The sequence below is a fragment of the Eptatretus burgeri genome, chromosome 4 (genome assembly GCF_056783735.1).
Source record: "Eptatretus burgeri isolate ZD-2024b chromosome 4, Ebu_testis_v1, whole genome shotgun sequence".
Taxonomy (NCBI): Eukaryota; Metazoa; Chordata; class Myxini; order Myxiniformes; family Myxinidae; genus Eptatretus; species Eptatretus burgeri.
The window spans coordinates 122,261,106-122,288,605 of record NC_140964.1 but is presented as its reverse complement, the minus strand read 5'-3'; the positions used below and the strand labels follow the sequence as shown (position 1 = coordinate 122,288,605).

At 43.1% G+C, this 27,500-nt stretch overlaps 1 protein-coding gene across 1 annotated transcript in view; it reads left to right on the top strand.

Annotated features, from left to right (window-relative positions):
• The window catches only part of SLC16A10 (solute carrier family 16 member 10), a 99,582-nt gene that overhangs the window by 49,982 nt on the left and 22,100 nt on the right, over positions 1-27,500 (top strand). Inside the window, exons 4-7 of the mRNA XM_085879928.1 lie at positions 2,744-2,867; positions 15,438-15,749; positions 19,329-19,469; positions 19,969-20,197. Coding sequence (XP_085736054.1) covers positions 2,744-2,867; positions 15,438-15,749; positions 19,329-19,469; positions 19,969-20,197 — 806 coding nt within the window. The remainder of the gene's footprint in view (positions 1-2,743; positions 2,868-15,437; positions 15,750-19,328; positions 19,470-19,968; positions 20,198-27,500) is intronic.

Here is a 27,500-nt window from a genome sequence, read left to right as displayed (position 1 = left end):
CTCCTGCATCCAACACATCAACTTCAAGAACTGACTGTTCACTTGCTGCCTAATGTATCCCACCCCTTGACAGGTGCCATTGTAAGAAGATAATCAATGTTATTCACTTCACCTGTTAGTGGTCATAATATTTTGGTTCGTGTGTGTGTGTGTGTGTGTGTGTGTGTGTGTGTGTGTGTGTGTGTGTGTGTGTGTGTGTGTGTGTGTGTGTGTGTGTGTGTGTGTGTGTGTGTGTGTGTGTGTGTGTGTGTGTATATGTATATATGTATGTATATATTTATATATATATATATATATATATATATATGTATATATGTATGTATATATTTATATATATATATATATATATATATATATATATATCAAAATATACATTCAACATTTCATATCAATATAAAACATTTGATCAACCAATCACCAAAAATACATCAAAATGGAAATGAACAAAAAGGTTTTCCACATGGAATAGTATACCGTCATAAATCAAAGCAAAGAAAAACTCAAACTGGGAACTGTCGCTTGTGCACGTATACACTAAAGGTGCCATCTGAACAATCTTCACACATTTTACTGTTTGGTTGTAGGGGAATCTACTCGGTTATCATCGAAATGAACCCCATGTCCTGCCACCCCGCTTGGTTTTGTGCAATCAGCGCCTCCAGCCATGCCCCCTGTGGTGACCCCTCCTATCCCCTGACACTCTCCATCAACGTCACCGACAGCTCGGCCATGGTGAGTCACTGGGAGTGATTACTCCTTCGGGTGATGAGAGTTACCAAGGAGAAAATAAACGTCACCAGGAGAATCAGTTCTCAGACATCCCAAGGATTTGAATATCCGAATGTCATCAGAGACACCCGAAATGGATGGCAGAGAACAAACTGAGGTCTCAAGGAGGAATGGAACTGGGCAGGCTGTTTGTGGTCTTTAGGATCCTGGGTCATTAGGCCTTGTTATGAACAATAGAAGGACAACACAGCAATCTGCATCACACCGCTCCTCTCTCCCTCTTTTGCTTTGCTTTAAACATCAAACATAAACTACGATCGAAAGTGCAACTTTGTGCACCAGGCTGTTTGCAAAAACTGAACAGAAACAGAGGGGACGAATTCGGGAAGGAGACACGAAGCACCGGAACCACTCACTGGAATGGTGCCATAATAGTTAGAAGATCCGCTCTGAATCTGCGAGGTTGGTGGATCAATTCCGACCCTGGCTGAATCATACGAAATACTTTAGAAGCGGTGCATGCTGCTTCCTTGCTTGATGCTCAGCATTTGAAGGATAGAGCACAGATAAACAACCAGAAATTTGACATCCATGGGGAGAAGGAAATGCCTCCTTAATTTCCCTGCCAAGTGCGATGAGAAAGGTGATTCCATAAAGATGGTGTCACTGGTGCCAAGAGTGCTCTGGGAACTTGGCAGGAGGAACTTTGCAAAGGGGAGTCTCTAAAGCTCGGTCCCTTGTCCTCGCCTGGAGGGAGTTGAAAGTGCCCACCAAGCTGCAGGCTGAGGCCGCGTTGCATACGCATGTCGAACGACATGTGTATGTGTTTTTTGTGTTGTAGCTCCTTCATGAGCTTTAGCAGATTCTGTAAAGATAAAAATAGGACTGCACATCCTGAAGCCCACCTGGATCAGAAGCAAAAGTCACTCAAACCGCCCAAAGACCTCCTTCGACCCTGTTTTTTTTTTAATGTCGTGAACAAACTTTGGTACATCACGGTTGTTGAAGGTTGTGGTCAAGTTTTATCAAATTTGTGTGTGTAGTTTCGGAGAAGAGAGCAAATACCTATTTTGGGGGGTCAAACTCCCCCCCACCCCCTCCATAGACCCCTTCATGAGTGCAGATTTTGATGCAGTTAATACACTTTGGTAGGTCACGGGTGATGAAGGTTGTGGTCAAGTTTCATCAACATTGGGAGTGTAGTTTTGGAGAACAGAGCAAATACCTATTTTTTTTGGGGGGGGGAAGGGGGTCAAAAAACCACCGTAGACACCCTTAATTAGCACAGATTTTGATGTGGTCAACACACCTTTGTTTACATCACATAGGAAGCGTGTGGCCAAGTTTCATCAAAACCATGTGTTTGTTTCAAGCGATAATGACTGAAGTGTTTACAGACTGCTCACTGACGTACTCACCTACGGACACTGCTCGATCGCATAAGCTCACCTGACTAAAGTCCAGGTGAGCTAAAAAGGAATGGATGGGTTTAATTTTTTTAATGTTGGGATTTGCTATTGTATTGTTTTGTCACCACTTGATTGTATTCCTCTTCCGAACTTCATCGCCAATGTCACCACACGCAAAGCCATGAAGACAATGAGGTTGGGTTTCGTCATCTGCCATTAGTCCCCATCCATCTCGTTATGTCTTCCCCTATCCCCTTGGAGAAGAGATAACATTTGGTGCAAGATGCCTGCACAGTTCCGAATGAAGACCATTATGTGGTCGAATTGCACCTGAGTCTTACCTTGCTGAGTAGTAGTATTACTCATTGGTGGTGCCTTCAGTTTTAAAAATGCTGATCATTAATATTTTGATTTGGAATCAGTATGCTCAGCAGGTAACATAAAAAAATTGATCTTTGATATTACATGAAACAATTACAAATACCCATTTTTGAATGCCACAGTGAAACTACGATTGTAAGTTGTATTATATTCTGTTATAATACCTGGATGTACAGGGTGGCAGCCATCCTACAAATGTTGAAACGATGACGACTGTGATGCAGGTATTTCCGGAGACGTCTGGGCCTGGTTAATGGATTAGTGACTGCGGGTTCCTCTGGCTTTTCCATTGCTCTTCCCTTCCTCATACGTGCCTGCTCTCCTCGTGGCCTCTCCTTCACCCTCCAGGTTAACTCACTTTGCCTGAATTTTTCGTTGTCTCTACTTTTATTCATCTTTGTCCATTGTAAAATCCAAATGCTCATCCATCGTAAGTATGCATTGGATAAAAATTTGGAAGAGCTCAAATTGAACTCTTGATTTTGTTGTTGTTGTTGTTGTTTGATTTGTTTTTTCTTTCAGGTCCATTTAACTAAATAGCATCCAAAATAATGGAGTGAAAATTAATTTTGCTGGCATTTAGTCAGATAATTGATCACAGTGACATCGGTCAGTGTTCAGGGCCGTCCCATTTGGACATACGCAGCAATCTCCGCGTCCTAATCTGTATGGAGTTGTGTGATGTCACCTTCCAAGTGTACATGACATTGGACACAATAAACACTGAAAGTATGAATCTGGAGAACCTGGGAAAATTTTATTATTTGAACACATCTCAATTGAAAAGTTTTGACCTCCTGATTATTGTCGGTTACTGTATTTTAATTTCCAGGCCAGCATCGGAGACATTTTTAGTGTTGCCTGCTAATTAAAATTTTCAGCAGAAACTAATTAATTAATCTGCATTTGTGATGCTCATTGCTTTATTGATACGAGTGAAGGAGAAATATCTGTATTTAGTTTCCACATAACAATCTTTGAAGACAAGTGCAAGATTACATAGACGGAAGGCAGTTCTCCATAAAGATATTAGAATTTGAGTTTGCTTAGCCCCAATTTCAAAAAGCAATGAATTATGATAAATTTGTCATAAATACCCTGTAGTTTAGAACCAACCATCATGTTGCTACCTTCAGAATCAGATTGTTGAGTCAACAATCCAAGATGGCTACCACACATTAAATTACCTTTCTTTCTGGTTGTATTGCTGGTAGAATGCTGAATGACAGAATGTCTAAACCCACATATTTAAAGTCAAGGATTTTATTTTTAATACATAAAATTGATAGAATCAATGTGTCAGGAAAAAAATCTAAATTAACATCCAAAATGGTGTCCAATATGGCTGCCAAACATATGAAAAATCACATATACATATACATATATATATATATATATATATATATATATATATATATATATATATATATATATATATATGCTTGTATTTTGGGTTGAATAATGAGTTAAGAGTCCACACCAATATAATTGTGGCCAAGGATTTCATTTGTTGCCAACACTGCACTGATAAGATGGACTGCAAAGTCATGATGCTGAATTGGCACAGGCCATATGAATGCCAGAACATCATTGTTACGATTGGTGGATTTCATGTGCAAATAACTTTCTCTAAAGCAATGTGACTTTTGAAATCATGTACAAATATTGAAACTATGACAACTGTGATGCAGGTATTTTCGATTTCTGCAAATAGCTAAGTCTGCCTCGAAGGCAAGATCTACAGGTGATATCCTTTCTTACATTACGAATTAGACTCGACGTATTTCTGAGAAATGTGCATCCGAGAAGCATTTTTTAGTAAAAGTTGGGAACATGACTTTTTAACATTATTAAGGTATGCTGAATTCGACGAGCCCTGTTCCCAAGCTGAATTTTTAGCTTTTGACCATCTCATTAGCATAAACAAAATGGCTGCCAAATTCACAATTTTGGGCACTTTTTTGGGACCGGCACTACTATACCATTTAAATAAATGCACATTGTTCACATGTACGCATTTTAGAAATGTCCTTTGAGCAATAGATCAAAGCTACAGCGAATAAAATTCGAAACATGCCAAAAATCTATTATTATGCTAATTAGCTACCGCCATTACCAAAAAACTATTTTCTGCTGTAAATTTGTTACGATGCATGCAAACCTGACAAATGAGATGTCTCAACTACGTTTTGAGGGTCAAGAAAAATGATTAAGACATATGTGAAGCATTTTAATTAATATTTACATGTTTATTAATAAAATGTCGAAGTTAAAGTTGCGAGTTTGTAATCATAAAAACTAAACAAAGTTCTATCATGCTGCTACGTGAACAAATTTCAGTCAGCATAAACAGTTTTCAGGAATGCCTCGGAATTCAGGAATTCTTTTAAGCAAATCACATTGTATTCATGCAAGGAGTCTGATCATCAATCTGTTGCGGGCATGCACACATTGATGTGCATCGTAATCCTGAATTCCGGCATGTGCAGCGTCGAGTCTTGCATTGTTTCCGACATGCACAGGCTACCATCTCGAGGCAACTGTCTGGAATGGGACTCGATGCCAACAGTATGGGTTGCAGTCCTGATTCCCCAAGTCTCCATCCCATTTCAGAGGGCGCAGGGAGCTCAGGTGTGGGGCAGTGGGAATTTCTCCATATCATCACTTGATAGTGTACTCTCATCAAATGGAAACGGAGCACATCACTTGTTGGGGCCATGGCTTCTGGTTTCTCCGTCTGGGAGAACAATAAATGTCGTGCTCCATCAACAGAGTCTGTTGTGTGCACATTGTATATTCTGCAGACAAAGGTTTCTGAAGATTTGATGGTTTCCTCTGTGAGTTCACCAATGCCCAAGTTCTTCAGCAATTCATGGTGCTCTTCAAAGACCTTCCATGATGATCGTTTGGTGTGATTCGCGATGTTGGAGGTGGTGTCACACCCAGTCAATGCGTGATATGCTTGCAAGGATGCTGCTGAGCCTCTTGCTAGTTTGATGAAAACTGCATCAATGGGTATATACCGCCGTTTCCACGAGTTATACTGACAGGATGCAGTTCCTCCAGGCCATTTGGCACAATCAAAGTATGTCTTGTGGATAACTCGAGATATTTAAGAGAAGAATCAGTTGTTTGGCCTCATTGCCATGCTGCCATTTGAGTTGCATGGAAGGTATTCTTTCCATCAAGTGTTTCATCAAGGATGTCAATGTTATCACAGGTGTAGTGGATGAATTTATTTGCCTCAATGTTTGGTGGAATGATGGCACCAGTTGCTTTGTCCAATGATTTGAGAGTGCTCTCAGCCAAGGAAGTGTCTACTTGCAACACCTGTTCGTAAGGCCTAAGTCACATTTGCCACGGCGGCCGTGGGGTCTCTAAAATCTACGGCCACTCGCAATTATATGGCAGCCGCAGTATTTCCACGGTCACACAATGTAGTGGTCACATGTGTTTTTATTTTTCGGGGAGCTGCACGGCGTATTTAGAAATTGTGGAGACAGAAAACATGGGGTTGCCGTACGGTCTTTGATTTGATGTCGCACGGTGACCTTAAGGGGGCCCTGCGGCTGCCATATCATTTTCAAGGCAGACGCAAGGTAGCCTCAAGGTGCCCGCAAGGCGACCGCAGGGGGGCCCTAAGGCGAACGTGCGGCCAGACGGACGGTAACGAGTGGGTTCATTTTTATTTATTTATTTTTTTACCAGTTTTTTTTTCGGCTTGTCGAATTGCTATGGCGAACGTAGAAATGAAAAAAGTTATTACTCCGCGTTATAATTCCACGGCGACCCCTACGGCCTGTAAAAGATAGCCAAACGGAGTAGGGTCACCCTGAGGCTACCACAGAAACTCTGCGGCCGCCGCACGTTTCTGTCAATTCAGAGGGCGTACAGCCGCCGTATCCTCGCCGTTGAGCAAATGTGACTTAGGCCTAACTCAGGCAATGACCTGCCTTGTTGAACAATCGTACTAGGTCTTTTGACCGCGTAGCTTGATGAAGAGTACTTGCAAGACCAACATGTTTTGGAGTCCATTTTTTTTCCCATCACTGACGCAGTAGACAAGATCTTGTGCCACACTCAGAACTCTGCTCAGGACATGTTCTTCATTTTTCCCAAGGCTATCATCTTCAAGCGATGCCTGGCCACTGACGATCAGTCTCAGTAGCATATATAAACTCTCGGGAATGCATGCTATACCATCTTCTTCACTGACAGAGAACCCTTTGTGTCCTGGAGTTTCCATTAGGTTTCCACGGACTTTCATAGTTACATGAACAAGTGAATGGAAGATGTCATCCTGGGGCTCATATTTAGGAAAGGCGAACTTTTCCTCACTCTCCTCTATGTCTGCTTTCATCTGCAAAACTGCTATTGGCTGGTACTTAGTGGGAATCAATACGGTTTTTCGTTCTGATCTACAACTGTCAAGAGGTTGAAAGAAATTGAAAATGTCTCCAAGCTGTGACTGCAACTTTTCCTTGAATGTTCCTCTTCTGCTTTGATAGGACGGCTGCATCATGGTTGAAGATTCCTCAGCTAGCTCCTTATACCTTTCCCATACATCATCCAGAAGAATCACTTGTCCTTTGTCAGCTGATTGATTGAGCTCTTGGCAAAGCCATATCAGCAAGGTCTGTATTTGCTGACTCCTGCTTTGTTTTCAAGGTAGACCTGTTAAATGTGCTAAGACAAAGCAGATGATATTTGGTTTCAGCTGAAATTAGGTCAATCACTCCTGCCAGTCGAGGGCCAACTTTGTCGTCAAGATGTGAGGCTTGAGTGATTTGATCACTCATTTGCTTAGTCATGACGGAGATCAGTCGTGCCTTCTTACTTGCAATTTCACAGAAAATGCAAAGGCTCCAGTTGACTGGCTGCACACCTTTTCGCAATGAACGCCTGTTACCACCTGAAACACCTGAACTGCAACCTGCTCCCTCTGTTGAATACTCTGTCTGAGTCCTCTGAAGACGTTCTATTTTACTCTTGTCCGTGAAGTGGGCATAGCACTTTCTATGCCACACAAGGCTGTGGCAGAATCCAATGCATTCTCAAGACGATCAATCAAGTCTATATTTTTGGAGTCCCTCAGTTTCTTTTTGCTACAGGCTGCGTTCCTGAGTGTTGTGAGTCCATGCTCAGTTGGTTCACTCAGGTTTTTTCTGGCTTTATGCATTTCGCAGAAAATGCACAGGCTGTAGTCTGCAGGTGATGGCCTCTTCAAGCTAATCACGGGATCCATTGTCGCCTGCAAACAAGAATGAATCATTAGTATATAACCGGCCGACATAAGCCCTCAACAACTTAACAGTTAACTTAACAACTTAACAGTTGTTCACAAGTAAAATAGATTTGCATTGTGCTGGTATAGTAGTGCCTGTCCCAAGAAAGTTCCCAAATTGTCAATTTGGCAGCCATTTTGTTTATGCTAATTGGATGATCAATAACTCAAAATTCAGCTTGGCAACAGGGCTCGTCGAATTCAGCATACCTTAATTATGTTAAAAAGTCATGTTCCCAACATTTACTAAAAAATGCTTCTCGAGCCTTATACAGGGCCCTTTTCGAGAAATAATTCTAGTCTAAATGTCTGAGCCTTTTCTTTGAGAGACGACGGGGAATCCTTTGTTGTCGGCCTTAATATCTCAAAAGCCTTTGACAGAGTTTGGCATCGGGGTTTGATATCCAAGCTTCCCTCTTTCGGCTTTCCTCCTTCACTCTGCTCTCTCATATCGAGCTTTCTCTCCGACCGCTCTATCTCCGTAATTGTTGATGGTTCAACTTCTCCCCCCCCCTTCCCTATCAACACAGGTGTACCTCAGGGTTCCGTCCTGTCTCCAACACTCATCCTTCTTTTTATCAATGAAACCTTCTTTCTTCCATAAAAACCAACTGCACTCGTATACTGATGACTCGACATTACATTCCTCCATGTCTTTACCATCTGCTCCGTCTTCCCTCACTCGATCTACATCTCGTTTCATCACAGCCACCTCATTAAATTCCGATTTGGACAAGATCTCCCAGTGAGGCAAATGTAATCACGTTAAGTTTAATGCTTCAAAAACTCAATTTCTTCTCATCTCTCTCTCTCTCTCTCTCTCTCTCTCTCTCTCTCTCTCTCTCTCTCTCTCTCTCTCTCTCTCTCTCTCTCTCTCTAAAACTTCTCTCAACTCTCCAATCAACTTTGAAAACTGAACAATTACGCCATGTGATAAATAAACCAACTAGGTATTACTCTAACTTCAAATTTATCCTGGAATCCACGCATTACGCAAATAGCTAAGTTTGTCCTGAAGAAATTAGGAGTCTTGTTCAGATGTCAAAGATGCTTCTCCTCTGAACAGTTGCTCCAACGATATAAAGGATTGATTTGTCCTTGTATAGAATCCTGCTCTCACATCTGGGGAGGGTCCAGCTCCACATACTTACTGGACAGAATTGAATAAACAAGGACAAATGTGTCCAAGAGCCACGTCCTAAAGGTTTTGTCTTCACCAGAAGAAGAACAAGAAGACGAAGAAGAATTTTTTAAGAAAAAAAAAAAAAAAAACAACTTCCGATATTTCGTCACGTCATGTCCGTCATGGACGATCTTCGTTCATGAAGAGAAAATATTGTATTTACGAAATTACAATATATTAAATGGAATAATCTTTAAATAGTAAAGTGAACTTTTCGAAACTTTAAAGCAAATGTCCGAATATATTTAAAAGTTCATGATAGACGCTCTCAAAAGGCACCCTCAATGCGAGCATGTGTACAGGTGTTTCGTATTTAAGGAGATCCGGATCCTGTGTATAAAAGAGCCGAGTCCTAAAGGTTTTGTCTTCACACGAAGAAGAACAACAACAACAAGAAGAAGAACAATGCCGAGCTCTCTTAGAGCAGCGTCTCGCGTGCTAAAAAAGTTATTCGACTCATCAACTCCACCAATGTGACCTCGAAACTCGACCCGCTCAAATTATGCCGCATAGTGGGCTCTCTTTCACTTTTCTACAGATATTACTTTGGGTTCTGCTCGCAAGTACTTGCTGCTTGTGCACCTCCAACACTACTGAGACCAAGCAATACCTGACAAGCCACTACTTCACATGATTATTGTGTGGTCGTTTTTTTTTTTGTTTTTTTTTGTATACCTTGTCGAGGCTCGTATGAGAGCTAACACACAACGCACATCAAGGGGGGCATGAGACAGGAGGGGAGGGAGTGGGAAAGACAAAATAGTGGGGAACAGAGACATTTGGAGATCTGTGGAAGGGAGAGGGATGGGACGGGGAACATGGGGAATAGAAGATGGACATTACAGGGACTTTCAGGAAGGAAAGCAGGGAATTTGAAAGAGGTGGGCTTGGGTGGATTATCGGGGGTAGAAAAGATCAAGGATTTGGATGGGGGGTGATAGGTGGTGGTGAACAGCTGTTTTGAAGGCCTGGAGGGAAGAATGGGAATGAATAGAGTGAGGGAGTTTATTCCAAAGGCGGGAAAAAAGAGGAATGAAAGAGTGAAGATGAGCAGTGATTTGTGATTTTGGTAGTTTTACCAGAAGGGGGTTGTTGGCGGACCTTGAGCGCCCTGCGGAAATGTGGTGGGAACAAATCTCAGAGAACAGGGGGGACGAGGCTGGAGAGGAGACGGTAGAAGACAAAAAGACCACCGACCAACCTGCGGTGATTGAGTGAGAGGCCCAAAGACTCAGCCTCATTGCGGGAGATGCCGATGATCCGAAATGCCTTGGTTTCTACAGCGTGAAGCCGAGAAAGGTGGGAGGCAGGAGCACCAGCCCAGAGCGGAGAGCAGTACTCCATCCGGCTGCAGACAAAAGCTTTGTAAGTGGTCAGGAGCTCAGGTGGGCCGAGGAAGGACCTTGCACGACGGAGGATTCCCAGTCGGCGACTGGCTTTGGAGGCGAGGTTTGAAATGTGGCTTTCCCAAGAAAGGTCATGGCAGATAGTGAGACCCAGAAGCTTGAAAGAAAGGACTTCTTCCAGAGGACTGTTGAGAAAGTGGATGGGGGGTTTTTGTAGACGGTCCTTTCGAAGAGACATAGTGAGAGTGTGAGATTTGTCCGGATTGAAAGACATGTTCCATGTGTTGGACAAGTTTGTGATTTTATCCAGATCGGCAGTGAGCGAAGAAGCTGCTGCTTGCCGGTCTGAGGGATGACCGATGGTACGGCAGAGGGTGGAGTCATCAGCAAAGAGATATAGAGGATTTTCCAGAAAGTCGGAGAGATCATTGATGAAAACCAGAAAAAGATCAGGGCCCAGAATGCTACTTTGAGGAATTCAAGGGTGGGCCATTGCAATGGTAATTCAAGGTGATTCGTTGGCAATTCAAGGGTGGGCCATTACAATGTTTGTTTCTTTCCCTCCACTGTTAAACTCTGGAATTATTTACCTTCTCACATCTTCCCAAACACATGACCTTTCCCTTTTCAAAAAGCAGATTTTTTTTACTTCCTCAACAACTCTCAGACTATTCTCTCTTTCCTTACTTTTCCATCAGTGCAGTTCTTTTATTGAAGGCCTGGCCTCGATGAGGACGATTTAGTCCGTGAGTGAAGCCTTCAACATTTAATTTTTTTTTAAAAAGACATGAATCATAAATGAAGTCTTTTGCACATGAGCTGAATGTGCGTTTTCAGTGACTCGGTTCTGCTCTCTGGGCACTTTTAACCTGCCCTTACTAGCATGAAATATGGAATTCAAATGGTCTTTTAAACATAATTTTCACCATTTAGATGAAAGTGGAAATTTCAAAATGGTTAACCATAACCGTTCTGTTCCTGAATGAAAATCCGACTTGGGGGGAAATAGAGGAAATGCCACAAATATCTGTGGATGACCCTGAGAGATGTTGATTTCCTGTCATTTCCTGTTAATACAAGTAACGGCCGCAATAAATATATATAAAAAACACACACACGCGCGCGCGTCTTCTTTCATCGATAAATGTAAAAATCGAGTATAATTTTCTTGTGGTGCCGGAACCAAACAAACTACATATTTATAGCAACCCTCCTAGCTTCCATAGGTCCATCCTTTCTCCTCCCCTTCACTCTTAACATGATTAATAGTAAATATCATCATTTTAAACTTACTCTGCACATTCAAAAGCCACAGATATGCCTTTCCCATCAGTGTTCAGAAACACCCAATCCAGATAAACAGTCCACCCACTACTGATAGCTATCCGTCGGTGGGTTTGTATTGGAAATGCTTGTCCATTGGGGCCTTGCACCGGTCCACATGGTCTGAAGTTTCCAATTCGAGCAGCTTCCCGTTCGGTGAGCTGACAATGTTATCGAAGTCTTTCGTTGTGCAGAGGCACAGCCCCTTCTCTCAGGTACTTTTTCCAATATTTTCAGCTTATTTCAGAAGCTTTGTGAGCCATTTTAATTAACAATACTCATCTCTGACACACAATATACTTTATGATGTCCTGAATGCCAACATTACCTGGGGTTTCTGCGAATGGAGCATTGAGCATTCTGGGGGCAGAATACCTCATTTTGAAAGTGCCGTATTAGGAAGCACATGGATAACTCTGGACTGAAAGATCTCTGGTTCGGAAGTGGGGTGACAATATCATCAAGGGCAAACTCTGGAACCACGTAATCTTCTTCTCCTTCTCCTTCTCCTTCTCCTTCTCCTTCTCCTTCTCCTTCTCCTTCTCCTTCTCCTTCTCCTTCTCCTTCTCCTTCTCCTTCTCCTTCTCCTTCTCCTTCTCCTTCTCCTTCTCCTTCTCCTTCTCCTTCTCCTTCTCCTTCTCCTTCTCCTTCTCCTTCTCCTTCTCCTTCTCCTTCTCCTTCTCCTTCTCCTTCTTCTTCTTCTCCTCCTTCTCCTCCTCCCTCTCCTTCTCCTTCTCCTCCGCCTTCTCCTCCTCCCTCTCCTTCTCCTTCTCCTCCTCCTTCTCCTCCTCCTTCTTCTCCTCCTCCTCCTCCTTCTCCTCCTCCTCCTCCTCCTCCTCCTCCTCCTCCTCCTCCGCTTGGCTGCCAGGTTGCTATCATCTTGTTGGGGTGCGACTATGCCACTGATGCTATGTCCTTATACCAGGACACTGGAACTCATTTCACCGACCTTGGAAGGATGACAGGCTGAGTCAACCCCACCGAGTGTTCGTTCAGCAGCAAATAGGGCTCAAACTCAGGACCCTAAGATCCCAAACCAGCCACCCTAACCACGAAGCCAACACCAGGCTTACCCTGTAATCAAGCAGTGGTTGTACATTAATCCACACACTCGAAAGCAAACGTTATGGCAATCATTCAAGTTGCAGTTAACTGAAAATGGAAAGGTTATCAATGAGGAAATAGAGCTGATGGCTGGTCAGGTGGCAAAGGGTTTCATTGAGAACAGTGACATACTGATTGAAAAAGGCTTAGATGAGTTTGTTTCCTGACAACTGGAAGAGCTATATTGCTCGAGATGAAAACAAAGCAAACCTTCCTCGATGTATTTGTGAACAGCTTATTTTACATCCCCATGGTGATGCCAAAGAGCTCGTGGTTGGTGGAGGCTTTGCAGATACCGAGTAGACATTTTCCTTCGTTGATCATGATGTGTCTAGACTCTCTGCAACACATGAGGATGCAGACACACAAATGTTACTTCATGCCAAGGATGCCAGTAATGCCGGATTTTAGCGAACCATAATCGTTTGTCAAGCCACTAATATCCTTGGACTATTAGTGTTTTTTCTCTTGACCATCTGAATGAAGAGGTCTTGATGAAGACAGGGACATCAAAACATCTCAATTATATAGCTGTGCACAAAGTAGAATGTGAAAATCACATTCAGAGAAACCAGTTGGCCTTCCATGCAATCACTAGTTGTGATATTGTGATATGACAAGCCAGTTGGTGGGAATCGGGAAGAGATCTTCATGGAGAGTTGTTAAGGATGCTCCACAATTCCTGCAACATTTTGGTGTTGCACAGTTTCCAGATGAGAACACCCTGTCTGTTTGTGAGGGATTCACATGTAAACTTTGTGATCCAATGACGAAAGCGACATCAATTCATGCACAGGCATGTCTTCTTTCAGAAAAAAACAAACAAACATTGAGAACCTTTCTCCGATCGAAATATGCTCTTGCAAAACACATTTATCGAGTACACTACCAGACACTTATAAACAGTGTATGGTGGCCTATGAACGACTTCTATCACCTGTTGACTGTGGTTGGCCCAAGATAGATAATGTGTTCTGTTTCTGTTCTTGCATATGGCAGCTTGGCTGCCAGGTAGCTATCATTTCTAGGAGCATGGCTGTGCTGCTAATGCTGTGCTCCTCAACAGTAGACTGGTACTCATTTCGCCAACATCGGGAGGGCAACAGGTTGAGTCGACCCCACCTGGTGTTAATTCAGCAGCCAACGGGGTTCAAACTCAGGACCCTAGGATACCAAGCCAGCCACACTAACCACGAAGCCAACACCAGATTTATAGGTAGTGTATTGAAACCTCGCCCAGTGATCAGGGAAAGTGTCTATTCAATGTGTTCAACTGACAACATGTAACTGCACACCGACAGGCTACCAGTGCCTAACAAGTCAGTGTGCTTGTACGAAATGAGGTCTCCGCTGCACTCAAAGCTGTGAGTGTGATCAATGGTGTAAAAATCCAAATGATGAGGATTAAAGTCCTTGGGATGAGGATGCTGTCCTTCATAGATATTTCCTTGAAATATGTATGTTTAGAGTTTAAAAATTGCATTGTCAATAAATTAAATCTTTGGCATCAATTATATTGGCTTGGATTCCTAACTTGATATTCAACCCAAAATATAAACAGATGTATCGGTGATTTTATGTTTGGCGGCCATATTGGACACCATTTTGGATGCTGTTTTACATTTTTGCTTTTTATATTGACTCTATCAATCCTATATATGAAAAAAATGGAATCCTTGACCTCAAATATATAAGATGAGTTTAGACCTGTCATTCAACATTACACCTGAATACAAACAGAGCGATGGGTGATTTCATATTCGGCAGCCATCTTGAACGCTAAGTTGGATTTTTGACCCAACAATCTAATTTTGGTGGTGGCAACAAGGTCTTTTAATAAACTGCATAGTATAAAGAAAAGAATCCACCATGTTGCCATCTTCTAATCATTAGGTTGAGGAGAAGTCATATATTCCAACTTTTTCCTTCATTCTACCAGGCCTTCCTTCCACATTGATGAAGATTAAGATCTGTTGAGAAAGCTTTGAAGGGTAATGCCAACTGTGGTGGTGGTAATGGAGGCCCATATTCAAAAAGAGGCATCACAATTTATCAGAACGAGTTGTGAATACTTCCTTGGCCAAGAGCAAATCCTGGACAGGTCGCCATTCTGTCCCCAGGAATGGAAATTTCTGTGGATCAGTCATGAGACTCAAACCAATACCAGGGACTGTAATGCAACAAGGCTTTATCAACTTCACCACAGAACTGCTCAATCTGCAGGTTTAGTTGACATGACTATCTCATGCGAGCTGCACGAAAGGATCACAAGCAGCATTTAATGATTTCCTTTCTCTTGGCATATTTAAATTTGCTATCAAATATAAATTGAATGCTGAAATTAAAACGTTTTTTAATCAGCAAATTCAACATGCTGTAATTCGATCATTCAGAATTTGATTTCATTCTGTCATTGTGACTCAGATATCGATCCAATTGTTACTCTTTCTGTGTACACACTTGAGCAACTTCTGACATATTCTTTATTGTTTTCACCAACTTTTTTTTTTAACCCTCCATTATTTCTTAATCCTTGTACTTTCACTTTTTCCTGTTTTTACACTACATTTTTGGGCTATTTATTATCTCTTGCTCTTCACTGCTTTGTCCTTGTCTTTCCACCCTGCCTTTCCAGCTCCCTCTCCCCTACCTTTTTTATCCGTTTTTCCACACCTCAGATTCTCAGCATCTTCATCGTCGTCCTAATCTTTGCCAGCCTCAGTTATCGTCCACCTGCTCAACATTTTCAACCACTGACTCACCCCCTGGCTGTGTCACGACCTCGAACAACCTCTGAAATTACGAGCAAAGAGAGTTCCAAGTCCTGTGCCGGTTGTCTGGCTTCGTTTAGAGCTCCCAAACAGTTCAAGAGGTCGGACTTCAAGTGCACCTGTGAATTCGTCAAGCCTTTTAAATTCTTGGGCTTCCGCCTCTGGGCCTTCGGCGTCCCATTGGCCCTCTGTGGCTACTTTGTTCCCTACGTTCACCTGGTAATTTAATCTTTAATATACACAACATTGAAATGCAAAAGGTAAATGCTGCTTGTATAAATGCTGTTAGAAGATGCCACTCTCATGCCTCATGTCCACTCGCAGGTTCGCACTGACTTTGTTGGCCCTGGAGTATAGGCATATGCAGCTCTGTGTTGCCTCAGGGCTCAAGGAATATGTCACCCTGTTTTTTGGGCAGTGTAGACTCATGTGTTAGTGGGAGAGCTTTCGCCATGTTTGCGAGAGATCCTGGGTTTGACTCTCGTGTCGTCACAGATTTTTTTATTTTTAACATCAGCTCAATGCAGAAAATTATTCCCATTTATTAGAAAAAAATTATGATGGTAAAAAAATTTATTGTCATGTAAATAAGCAGCCTAAACACAACACAACCACACCCAATGACCACTGAAGAACACTGGAACCTAAACTCCAAAGATGGACGAACTTACATTTTCTGCACAGGTGTCTGCATCGATCAATTGTTGCAGCCCTGTGATGAGGATATTTGAGGTGATGAGGATATTTCCACACCATTTATCAAATAAAGTTGTGCTAACTTACCTCTCCAAGGAGCCCAAATTGTCCAGAATGTTTGTGTGAAAAAATGCTGGCAATGCAGGCAAGCCATTTATGAAGAAACACATCGTTTATTTACACAACAACCCGATAAAACCACAATTGTAAACAAATGGCAACAGCACTTTCATATACCATGTTTAGTTGCGAATTTATTTGAATATGGAAGGGCCCACATGACCAGGGCTATGTTTTTGGGATGTTATAAGGAGCTGTACGCAAAATGTGACTTTTTTTTTGACACCCTCCTTCCCCCCGTGTGATGCTCGGTGACTTCGTCTAACTCCTACCCTGATGTCGCATTTCAAGTTTTCTTTAATCGGTGACATCTGACAGCGAGGTCAATGATATAGTGTTGCCCTTCAGCTCCCTCCAAATTTTACAAAGCTCCAGTTGAACTTCCTGCTTTCTCCTTTTTGGAAATGCCTCTCGTAGCTTCGAATTAATGATTTGAACAGCACCTCGACTATTTTTTGGATTAATTCAACCGAAAGCAAGGTCGTTCTACCTGTTCCCATTTCAATAGGCAGCTAACATGACCTCTGCAACTAAAAGACTCAAAAGAAAGACCTTTCATTCATATATATGCTATGTGTGGGCATCGACATCATCAAAAAAACGTCAACCGTGGTGCAAATTCGAACCCCTGGCTGTCCAGTGCTTCTGAGTTTCAGATTGCGAACCTCTTGGATGAGTTCAACTTTGAGCTTGCAAGAAAAAATATAAAATGAAATTTAGTACAGAACTATATTTACTCATTCTGCAGCCACATGACAGTATAGGTTGGCATCCTCTGGGCGGTATTGCATGAGTGAGTACCTCCATTTAGTGTGTTTTAGTTGTTTATGCATCGTCATTGTCTGTGAATCTGCAACAAGATAATTGTCGAACCAAATTTGCTTGGTGTGTAACGTCATTGTAATGGGACGTCACTCATGTGATTCATTTGTTAATTTAATTAGATTTTACATTTTCATGAAAGTATAAAATCCAAGTACTGTATCTTATAAAGTAATTTGACCTTTCAATAATACTGAGTTATAATTCTGATCCCCCCCCCCACCAAAAAAAATCTTCAGGGCATAGATCTTGAACGATGTTGTTGTCGCATTTGCTTGCTTTTACTCAGGCAAGTTTCATTATCCGTTGATGATTCGACTTGTCCTACTCTGCACCATGTTGCGGTCAAGAAAGGGGTTTTCTGTATTTCATCATTCAGCGATGCTGTATGTATTCCCAGCTTTCTCTCCTTGGTGTATTCGCAAGCTTTTTTTCTGATCAATTTCCATTGAGCGAAACGTAGTCAAAATTTTGCTTCATTTTGATGGTGTTCACTTGCTTGTGTTTGCCAGTCTGGCTCTCGTTTCATGGTTTACTGCTATTGATTTGAGGCTCACTTTCCCATCTGCTCACCTTGTGCTTTTCACACAGAAAATAAATTATACTTGAATGATTTCTCCAAAGATCATTGATCACTGCTGCAAAACAAAAAAATATTAAGGTAGACGAAGAGTACAAAGATCATTTCAAGCGGTTAACCTTTTATTGACACACCGTGTGTGTGTGTGTGTGTGTGTGTGTGTGTGTGTGTGTGTGTGTGTGTGTGTGTGTGTGTGTGTGTGTATGAATGTGTATATACTATATGTATGTATGTATGTATATATATATATATATATATATATATTTATATATGTATATACATATACATATGTTCTTCTTTCAGCTGCTCCCGTTAGGGGTCGCCACAGCGGATCATCCGTTATGATCCGCATACTGATTTGGCACAGGTTTTACGCCGGATGCCCTTCCTGACGCAACCCTGGTCACCTCTTACGACACAGGGATCAGGATTTGGGTTTCACCATGATTCCGGGCTGCTCTACACCCTGCCCAGTGCAGAGCTCCCGTCCTCAAGCGATCCTCCAACCCAAGCCTCCGAGTCGCCAGATTACAGGCGCACGCCACTACGCCCGTTTGTGTGTGTGTGTGTGTGTGTGTGTGTGTGTGTGTGTGTGTGTGTGTGTATGTATGTATATACATACACACACACACACACACATATACATATACATACACACACACACACACACACACACACACACACACACACACACACACACACACACACACACACACACACACACACACACACACACACACACACACACACACACACACACACACACATATATAATTTATGTGCATGACGTCAATGTAATGTGATCATAAAATATCGTGACACTTGGTGTATATATGAATTGCTCACAAACACTTTGTCTCTGCCATTTGATGCTGTGGATAAAGCAGCTTTTGCCATTATTTTAACTTGCAAAATGGATCAAGACCCCACAAGATACGTAGGCTTTACAAACATACATTTTCATCACTTTCATGTTGAACAAGGGTGAAGGTTATTGTAGTCTGTTCGCGTGAAAAATATATGCTCGAAACCTTATTTATACATTCGATATTAAATGTGATTTGTTCACCATTGCTTTAAGCAGCTTGGATATTGTTGGCAATGTTCCTTTCAAGCAGGTGATTAAACTCAGAGGTTTACTCCCCAAGTGATGGGAGAGGGTGTTGGGGGGGGGGGGGGGGAGGTATTTACAAAACAATATAATAAAGTTTTCAACAGACATGTCCACATAGTCTGAAGAAAGCCTTGCAGGTTTTTTCCAGATGCATCCCAACAGTAACCCTCTTCCAAATTCCTCCCTCACTATCTCCTTCACCATTCCAAGAAAAAAACCCCTCCGTTTCTCAGACATAACAGATGAAAGCAATTCCAATTGCATTTACGTAATACGTAAATGGCTTGAAATGTACATGTGCCCTCACATGTGTTAACTTCACTGTTGCAATTTCGATGAGAAAAGAAAACTTGTGAGTGCCAAAATTATTGGGAAACTTGGATGGTAATGAAAGGAGAAAAAAAATTGGCGGGGGGGGGGTGCTTGGTCTGAAACTTATCTAACTATATGTCATTGTTTATCCCAGATGAAGTTTGTTTCTGAAAGGTTTCCCAAGGCAAATGGCGAAATTCTTTTGGTTTGCTTGGGAGTAACATCTGGGGTTGGACGTCTTGCCTGTGGACATGTCGCAGACTGGCTGCCTGGAACAAGTAAAATCTATTTACAGGTTTGTGTGCATAGTTGACTTGTTGCCGACTGATATTGTGATGTAGGTTTTTCACATCTGTCTTTTTGTGATAGCTTTTATTTTGGCATTTGAGATGAAAGTGGTATTACTTCAACTTGGTGTTTGTGGATTTGCCCTGAGACAAAGACTTGGAAAAACGTTGTAATTAAACAATTTTAAATGAACATATTATCAAGGGCTTATAAAGATGGCCTTGTTCCATTTTTCACATTCCCATATCTAATGATAATGATATCCCAAGTTCAAATCTAATATACTGTGTTCATTTGTCCATTGTTTTACTGATTTGCTTGTGATTCAGTTAAAAGTAATGATTTAAAAAGTTTAAAAAAAAACGTTTTTTACTCAATGTAATGGCCAACATTTTTTTTGTAACGTTAGACCAAGACCATAATATTGTAACATTACATCCAGACTTGCGTAGATAGATGAGCTACACAAAATACAATATCTCATTGACCCAAATCCCACCCACCAGGTTTTGTCCTTTGTTGTGATTGGCCTGGTGTCGATGCTTGTCCCGCTGTGCCGCACCTTCTCCGAGCTAATTTGCTCAGTTTTACTGATGGGTGGAGCTGATGGTGCTTTCATCTCAATTATGGCTCCCATAGCCTTTGAGCTTGTTGGACAAGTAACTGCTGGACAAGCCATAGGAGCCATGCTTGGTATCATGGCAATCCCCATGACTGCTGGGCCACCTATTGCTGGTATACTTGTGATTTACTTATTTTAATGTTTGTAAAGTAGAATCTCATTGTAATGATAGATGCGTTATGTTGTTGAGACTCAATTCCTTGCCCCCTTTATTCCCTCCCCAAAATAAATGTTGAAGATTTATGCACGTAACAAGCAATTTATGCACGTCATGCACATAACACACCTCTTATGGGTGACTTAATTCCTCCAGAATTGGCATATTTTCATATAATTTGTAATATCCCCTCCCATCAGGAATGATGCGATGCCACACATATTTACATTAATGGAAACTCAATTGATTCCAGGGCAAGCTCGACTCAGCTTTGAGGATCAGCTGAAGAAGCCAGTACTTTATACGTTACATAGGAGGTGATAATGAGGGGGTATAGACAGAAGAAATGTAAAAAGGTTTATTAGCAGAATAGACAGTGAATGGAGCAGGGATCATAAACTGAGAGTGAAGTAGAGGAGAGTTCTGACAACTTTAAGGCAAGGGTCTATTACTCAGAGAGGAGGTAATGCATGGAGTGGTCTAACGGGAAGAGAGTAACTAATGTGTGGAATTGTTTCCCGGTAGAGAGGTTCAAATTGTAATTGTAAAGGTACCTGGAAACATTGCAGATAGAGAGGTACAAGTATATTGACAGAAATCATTGGCATGATGGGCTGATGGCCTCATTCTGCATTGAGCTTCCTTGCTTTTCCTCAAGTTGCAAGGAACTTCAATGCAGGAGGAGGCCATTAGAGACATATGATACTGTCATGTCCAGTGGGTTTAACCCCTACCTGAATGGATGGCAAAGCTTCTCTCATGAAGGCCTACTGCTGAGACTCAGAGATTCGTGCAGGAAGGGGGCGCGATGGTGGAGGGGCGGAGGAGCACAGCACAGGGGCGCTGCACCAGGACAGCACAAGGGGGGAGGTTTACACTCAAACCCCACTACAAATACTCAGCTACAGCTTCTTAAAAAGGAATACATTCAATGAAAATAAACAAATATTTACAAAGGACAATAATACAAAAGGGTAATGATAAAAATCATGATAATAAATCCAAAAGTTGAGGTGCCTCCTCACACAGACTCAAATACAGACAAAGGGAACACAAAATAAAAAGAAAACCCCTCCTTTCAAGAAGTTTGGAACTTAGCTTGGCCCAGAGCTGGTCCTTGTGGAACTTGGAATTGAGGCGCTCCTATTCGCACATGCAGATGCGCACAAAATGGCGCGTCTTTCATTTTCGTAGCAGGACAAACGCATGCCAGGCAATCCATGAGCGGCACTCCACACCAAGGCTCAGAGCCCCAGTGTAACGGCTTCGTACACTGATTGTCCTCACCGACCCAACCAAGAGCCAAAGGCCAGCGTCTTGCTTCACCACATGAGCCAAAACGCCTCAACATGACTTCAAGGGTCGTGTCGTCCTCCTCGGCGTGCGCTCACCCTCTGCTCTCGCCTCTCCAACAATATGCCTCGTGCTTCCACTCTGATCATGACTCTCAAAAAATGCACAAGCCCTGAACTCCTGCCTGTGATTCTCTTCTGAAATCAACTCTGCCTCGTGCGTTCCTCACACTGACCTCGTGCGTGCGCTCAGCCAATCTCTTGTCCTATTCAATATGATGCTCCCACACACCCTCTCAAAATGTGCTCTCAACCTTTCTCTCGATCACGCCGATCTCTCCTCAGCCTCCGGGGTGTGGCCTACTTGCACGAAACCTCAGCTTCTGCCTGCTCAGCTAGCTTCTGATGTCACGCCCATCAACCATCAGCCTCGGGGGCATGACTCCACCTGTTGTCACCCTTTGAAGGCAGGGCTTTCTGCCCACCTGTAGTTGTTTTAGGGACGTGTTCCCTTCCTTTATTGCCAATCTTGAAATATAAAAACATGGGGAAAAATCACAGAGGGATGATTACATACTGGGGAAGCTTATTCTTAAACCCAACCTATTTAACACGAACACCACCCCCTCGTGTGGTGACACGTAACACAAGCACACAGGTTACCTACTCCGTTACATCGAGATGCCTCCCACACGTCCATGGACCAAGCAACTCCACACAATGCTGTATTCCCGATTAGATACCTACATCTACCCACACAATCAAAACAATACATATCCTTTCACGGTTGTTTTATGCAGCTTTCTTCAGCTGGAAGAGCATGGGAGGTCATTCTTGGTTATTCGATGCAGCTTTCCTTGACTATAAGAGCATGGGAGGAGTTGATTTATTTATATAATCCTAGCCACCTGGGTTAATTGAATAGTTGAGAGCAAATTGATTATTTCCTCCATTCACAAGTGAGAGATGCGTGGGTCTATGTTTTTCAATTTTTTTATGTTGACTGCTTTTGACATTTGCGCATGGTATGTGCTTGGAAGACTCGTTGGTAGGCAACTCTCTCTGCGCTGTCGTTGATGATTCGCCAATAAGCGATGAAACCGGTCCGGCAGCTGAGAGGGTGTGTTGTATTGGGATTCTCATGTAAGTACTATTTGTGAATGTCCTTACAACAGTGGAGGAACTCTGGGAGGGTTTGAAACAGCAATGGGTTTACCTAATGTAGCCTTTCAAATGGTTGCTTTCTTTGGCTCGAAGAGCATGGAAGGAGAATATATATATATATATATATATATATATATATATATATATATATATATATATATATATATATATATATATATATATATATATATATATATATATACACATAGATATACATACAAGTATTCATACACATATATACATAAACATATTTGTGTGTGTGTGTGTGTGTGTGTGAAATGTGTGTGTGTGACCGGGGGTCGGGTGAGAAGACCACCAGCGGTGGGGGGGGGAGGGGGAAGCTATCTGGGGGTCCCACCAGACACCCCGGAATTGCAGGCTGTTGCACATGGATAATTCTGTGACGCGGCAGATCGCTAACCAACCGTGAACGCCAATAACTCAACCACGTGGCCTAGGGTCCTCCCGTCTGTGGTTTAATCAGGTTACCGAATGAATCACGTTACCTAATTACCGGGGGACATGCCCTCGGTGCGCCTTGTCCGAACCAGATCAGATGCAGCCGAGCGACACTGCCAAAGACGTACCGGCTAAAAGGAACGGATCGTTTGGAATAAAGTCCCGGCTAAGTTAGGATACGGACCATACTGGATCAATGAAAGAAAGGACGAAAACAAGCTGGAACAATTCCACAAAGGATTTATTACAGGCAGGCGAGGAAAGATATCTTTCACAGTGAATGTTGTTTATTGTTGTCCATTGCAGGAAGAGAAAGAAATGTGAGAGGTGCGGCAATATACAAGCAACTTACAAAAGCAGACGCAGAGCAGAGTTATCCTGATATAATTATTGCACAATCTTAACTTAAGTGTGAGGACAAGTGCCAAGACACACACACACACACACACACACACACACACACACACGTAGAGGAGTTAATGAAGAGAAAAAGAGGCGAGGAGATGAGGCTAACGGTCTCTCAGTACCTTGAATGATTGCCCGACGGCGCCACCAGTACGTTTTGGGGGTGATGCTCCGCTGGGCAATACTTCCCTGACAGCTGGCGCATCATCTCTTGCTTCATGGCACTTGTGCAGCCATCAGTCAGTCAGCCATCAGTCCAGAGAATGAGACGCGACTGTCGGGCATGAAGGGAGGGACTTGGGTGGAGTCAGAAGCCATGGGTGGAGAGAGGCAAAGCCCGAAGCAAGTGGGTGGAGAAGAGCGGCGAGGTGGTGAAGAAGGTGGAGTCAGCAGGTGAATGGGTAGGTTGGTGATCCCAAGCCCGATAGAACGAGCCAACAGCAATGACGGGCAGGAACGACGAGCAGGAACGACGAGCAAGAACGACTAGCAGGAACGACACCGAGTAACAACACACAATTCGTGGCTCCGTGACCCGTCCTTTTATAGATCCTGTGGTGCGGCAGGGGGTGACGACCCGAAGTGATGTGTCGTCATCCGAATCGGGCGCTCTGATTGTGCCCCGGCAAGCACACAGGCCGGCCACCATAACCGGAAGCAGCTTCACTTTACTTCCGGCCAGATGGTTCCCAGCTGCGGAATCGTCTTGCTCCGAGCACTGTGACATGAATCGCCCTGCACCGAACCCCGTGATATGAATTGCCTTACACCAAACTCCGTGATGTTAATCCCTTTGCACCGAACCCTGTGTCATGCCCCGGCGACCCGTGGTTGGCGCCGGTCAATGTGCCTGCTCCATGGTGGGCCGTGTGGCCCGAGCGATCCAGCCACACAGCATGCCTCTGCCTGGTAGCAGCTGCATCAAGGCGGAGGAACGGGTGGATGTCTGCTGCCTGTCGGAGACGTTTGTGGCTGTCGTGGTGAGTGAAGACTGACGGAAAGATGTTATTGTAACCCCATGCACAGACACGACCAAAGATGTGTGTTATTCGTGCCCCTTTCTGTATGATGATAAAGTATCACGGGCTGCGTGCGAGTCCGCCATTGTACATGTGGTCAGCGCGCAGGTCCGCCCACCATTGAGCATGCCCAGTACAGTGCGTGCAGGTCTGCCATTGTACACATGGTCAGCGTGCGGGTCTGCCCGCCATCGAGCATGCCCCGTACAGTGCATGCGGGTCTGCCATTGTACACGTGGTCAGCGCGCGGGTCCACCCGCCATCGAACATACCCCGTGCAGTGCGCGTGGGTCCGCCATTGCACACGTGGTCAGCACGCAGGTCCGCCCGCCATCGAGCATCGTGTCAGAGGCGGTGAGATGCACGGTGCCAGCACTGATCTGTGTCAGGGAATTGAGGGAAAGGATTGGATATAATTATTAATGGAGATTCGGATTGAAAAGGGGACAGATATATTTATTAACGGAGATTTGGATTGAAGAAGAGTGCGCCACATGCATATTGTGTGTTGGTAAAGGCCCGGTCACACCTTGACGTTTTAGCCAGCGATGGCAACGTATTAAAATGTATGTAAAACGCTGGCTTACGTTGAACTTTTGATGTTTTTTTTTAAAGATTCGGACGTATTCATAGCGACTTGGTCTTATGTATAACGCATTGGTAACGGACACAGAACGTTTCGTTGTGTTATAGATAACTTATACCAACGAATGCTGAACCTGTTGTCGGCCTACACAACCAATGCCTAACGATAGTCTAACTTAGGCATAGCGCGTTGCACGCATCGCCGACGATGTCGTGACGTAGCGTATTAAAAGGCTGACGCACAACGATTCGAATAATAACTGCCGTAGAAATGGAAGTGACAACATCGCAGTCACACCTTGGCGATCTTGCCAGGGTATGCCGACCTAAGAAAAATGTGTCTAAAACGTTGGGGCACGTCAAATACGGTATGAGTAAGTTTGGTATACGTGAGTAGAACGCTAAAGTACGCTATCATACGTCGTAGTAAGTACAGTATGTCAAGAAATTTTAAACATGCTCAAAATTTCTGGACGTACTCGGCGTATGACACGTTCCGCATGCGATGGGGATAAGTTTTACACACGATATGTGGACGCTTACACACGTCCACAAAGGCTACTTATAAGCTACTCGTAAGTCGAAACACGTCGCAGTAATGTCTTTTTTACGCGAAACTTATTTCTAACTTATGTTTGACGTGCTTTGAACCAATTCTTTACGTAGTCCCAACACACATCGACGTATGTAGACGTATTCCAATGACGTCTTCCGGTCGACAAAAAAAATAAATGAACGTGTTTCTAGCTTACAACTGCCATATAAAGACGTGTTCCCAGCGGTTTTGGGAATTTGTATATAAAAATGCTGCTCATAAAAGGGGAACCCAACAGTGTTTTCGAGTCCTTTTTGAGTCGATGGCCACGTCAGCAGTAACAGTATCAGTATCAGTATCAGTATTAGTATTCGTATTAGTAGTAGTTTGTTCATGTTGGCAGCAGTAGGTGAGTGTGAGGGGGAGGGTGTGGGTTATGATGGATCCTCCTTGCGTCCGCGTGTCCACGGGTAGGAGACATCTTTTCACCATTGTTCGAAGTTCTTCGTGGCTAATTTTTTATGGGGCTTTTTCAACAATGAGCTATGGCTTGTTTTTACGATTTAGGTCTATTCATAATGGGTTGGACAAATGCACAATGAACTAGTAATGTGCAGAGAGCGCTTTGATTACTTATAGATACGGTATACCAACGAATAATTATCGTGAAGCCGGCGTTCACAAACTATGCCCAACGACAGCCTAACTTATCCATATCGTGCGGCAGTTTATCTTTGCCGGTGACGTAGGGTTTGCTATTCATAGGCTGCCACTCAACGATTTAAATGGCTGCATCTCCACTATTCAAAGTGGACGCTTGCGCTCAACAATTGGATTTTTTTTACACTCAACGACTTTTAAACGGTACCACTCAACTATTTTCATTGTTTCCAATGAACGATTTCAATTGCTGTCACTCGCCTTTGTTTTTTGACGCTGGGGTTTGGAAATTTGAAGCGTTTCTTCTGAACGTGTTAAAACGCTCAAACTCGACTATTTTAAATAGACGCTGCCGATGGACAATTGGAATCATAGCCAAGCTAGACATCGAAGTGTGAACATCCTCGTCATGCCGAAGAAAAGTTTGAAGAATGCTGCAAATAAGTGTCCTGGCCATGGCCGTGGACGCTGACGCAAGGACGATCCATTATACCGACGTCTTTCAGCCTATGAGTAACTTAAAAGTAACGTCTGTCTGTGTGGCAACGATCGCGTAACGTGCCAACAACACGTTAATCATAGGTTAGAAATAAGTTTCGGGTACGCTAAACATTACCTCGGCGTGTCTCAACTTATGATTAACTTACAAGTAGCATGTGTTGACGTCTGTCAACGATCTCAGACCGTGCATACAACTTGTGGCCAGCGTAGCGGAACGTGTGAGTCATACGCCGGCATACGTCATGAAATTTCAAGCATGAAAAAATTTGAGGACAACCAAAAAGTACAACGTTTAAAGCCAACGTACAACGACGTATGGCAGTGTTTTTCAGCGTGCTCTCAATGTTATCAAAACTTACCCATAACTTATTCAACGTGTGCCAGCGTTTTAGAAAAAAAAATCAAAAATCGGCATACGTTGGCTAAAACGCCAAGGTGTGACCGGGCCTTAAGGCCTAAGTCACATTTGCTCTGTGGCGAGGATACGGCGGCCGTACGCCCTCTGAATTGATGGAAACGTGCGGCGGCCGCAGAGTTTCTGCAGTGGCCTCAGGATGGCCCTACTCCGTTTGGCTATATTTTACAGGTCGTAAGGTCGCTGTGGAATTATAACGCGGAGTTATAACTTTTTTCATTTCT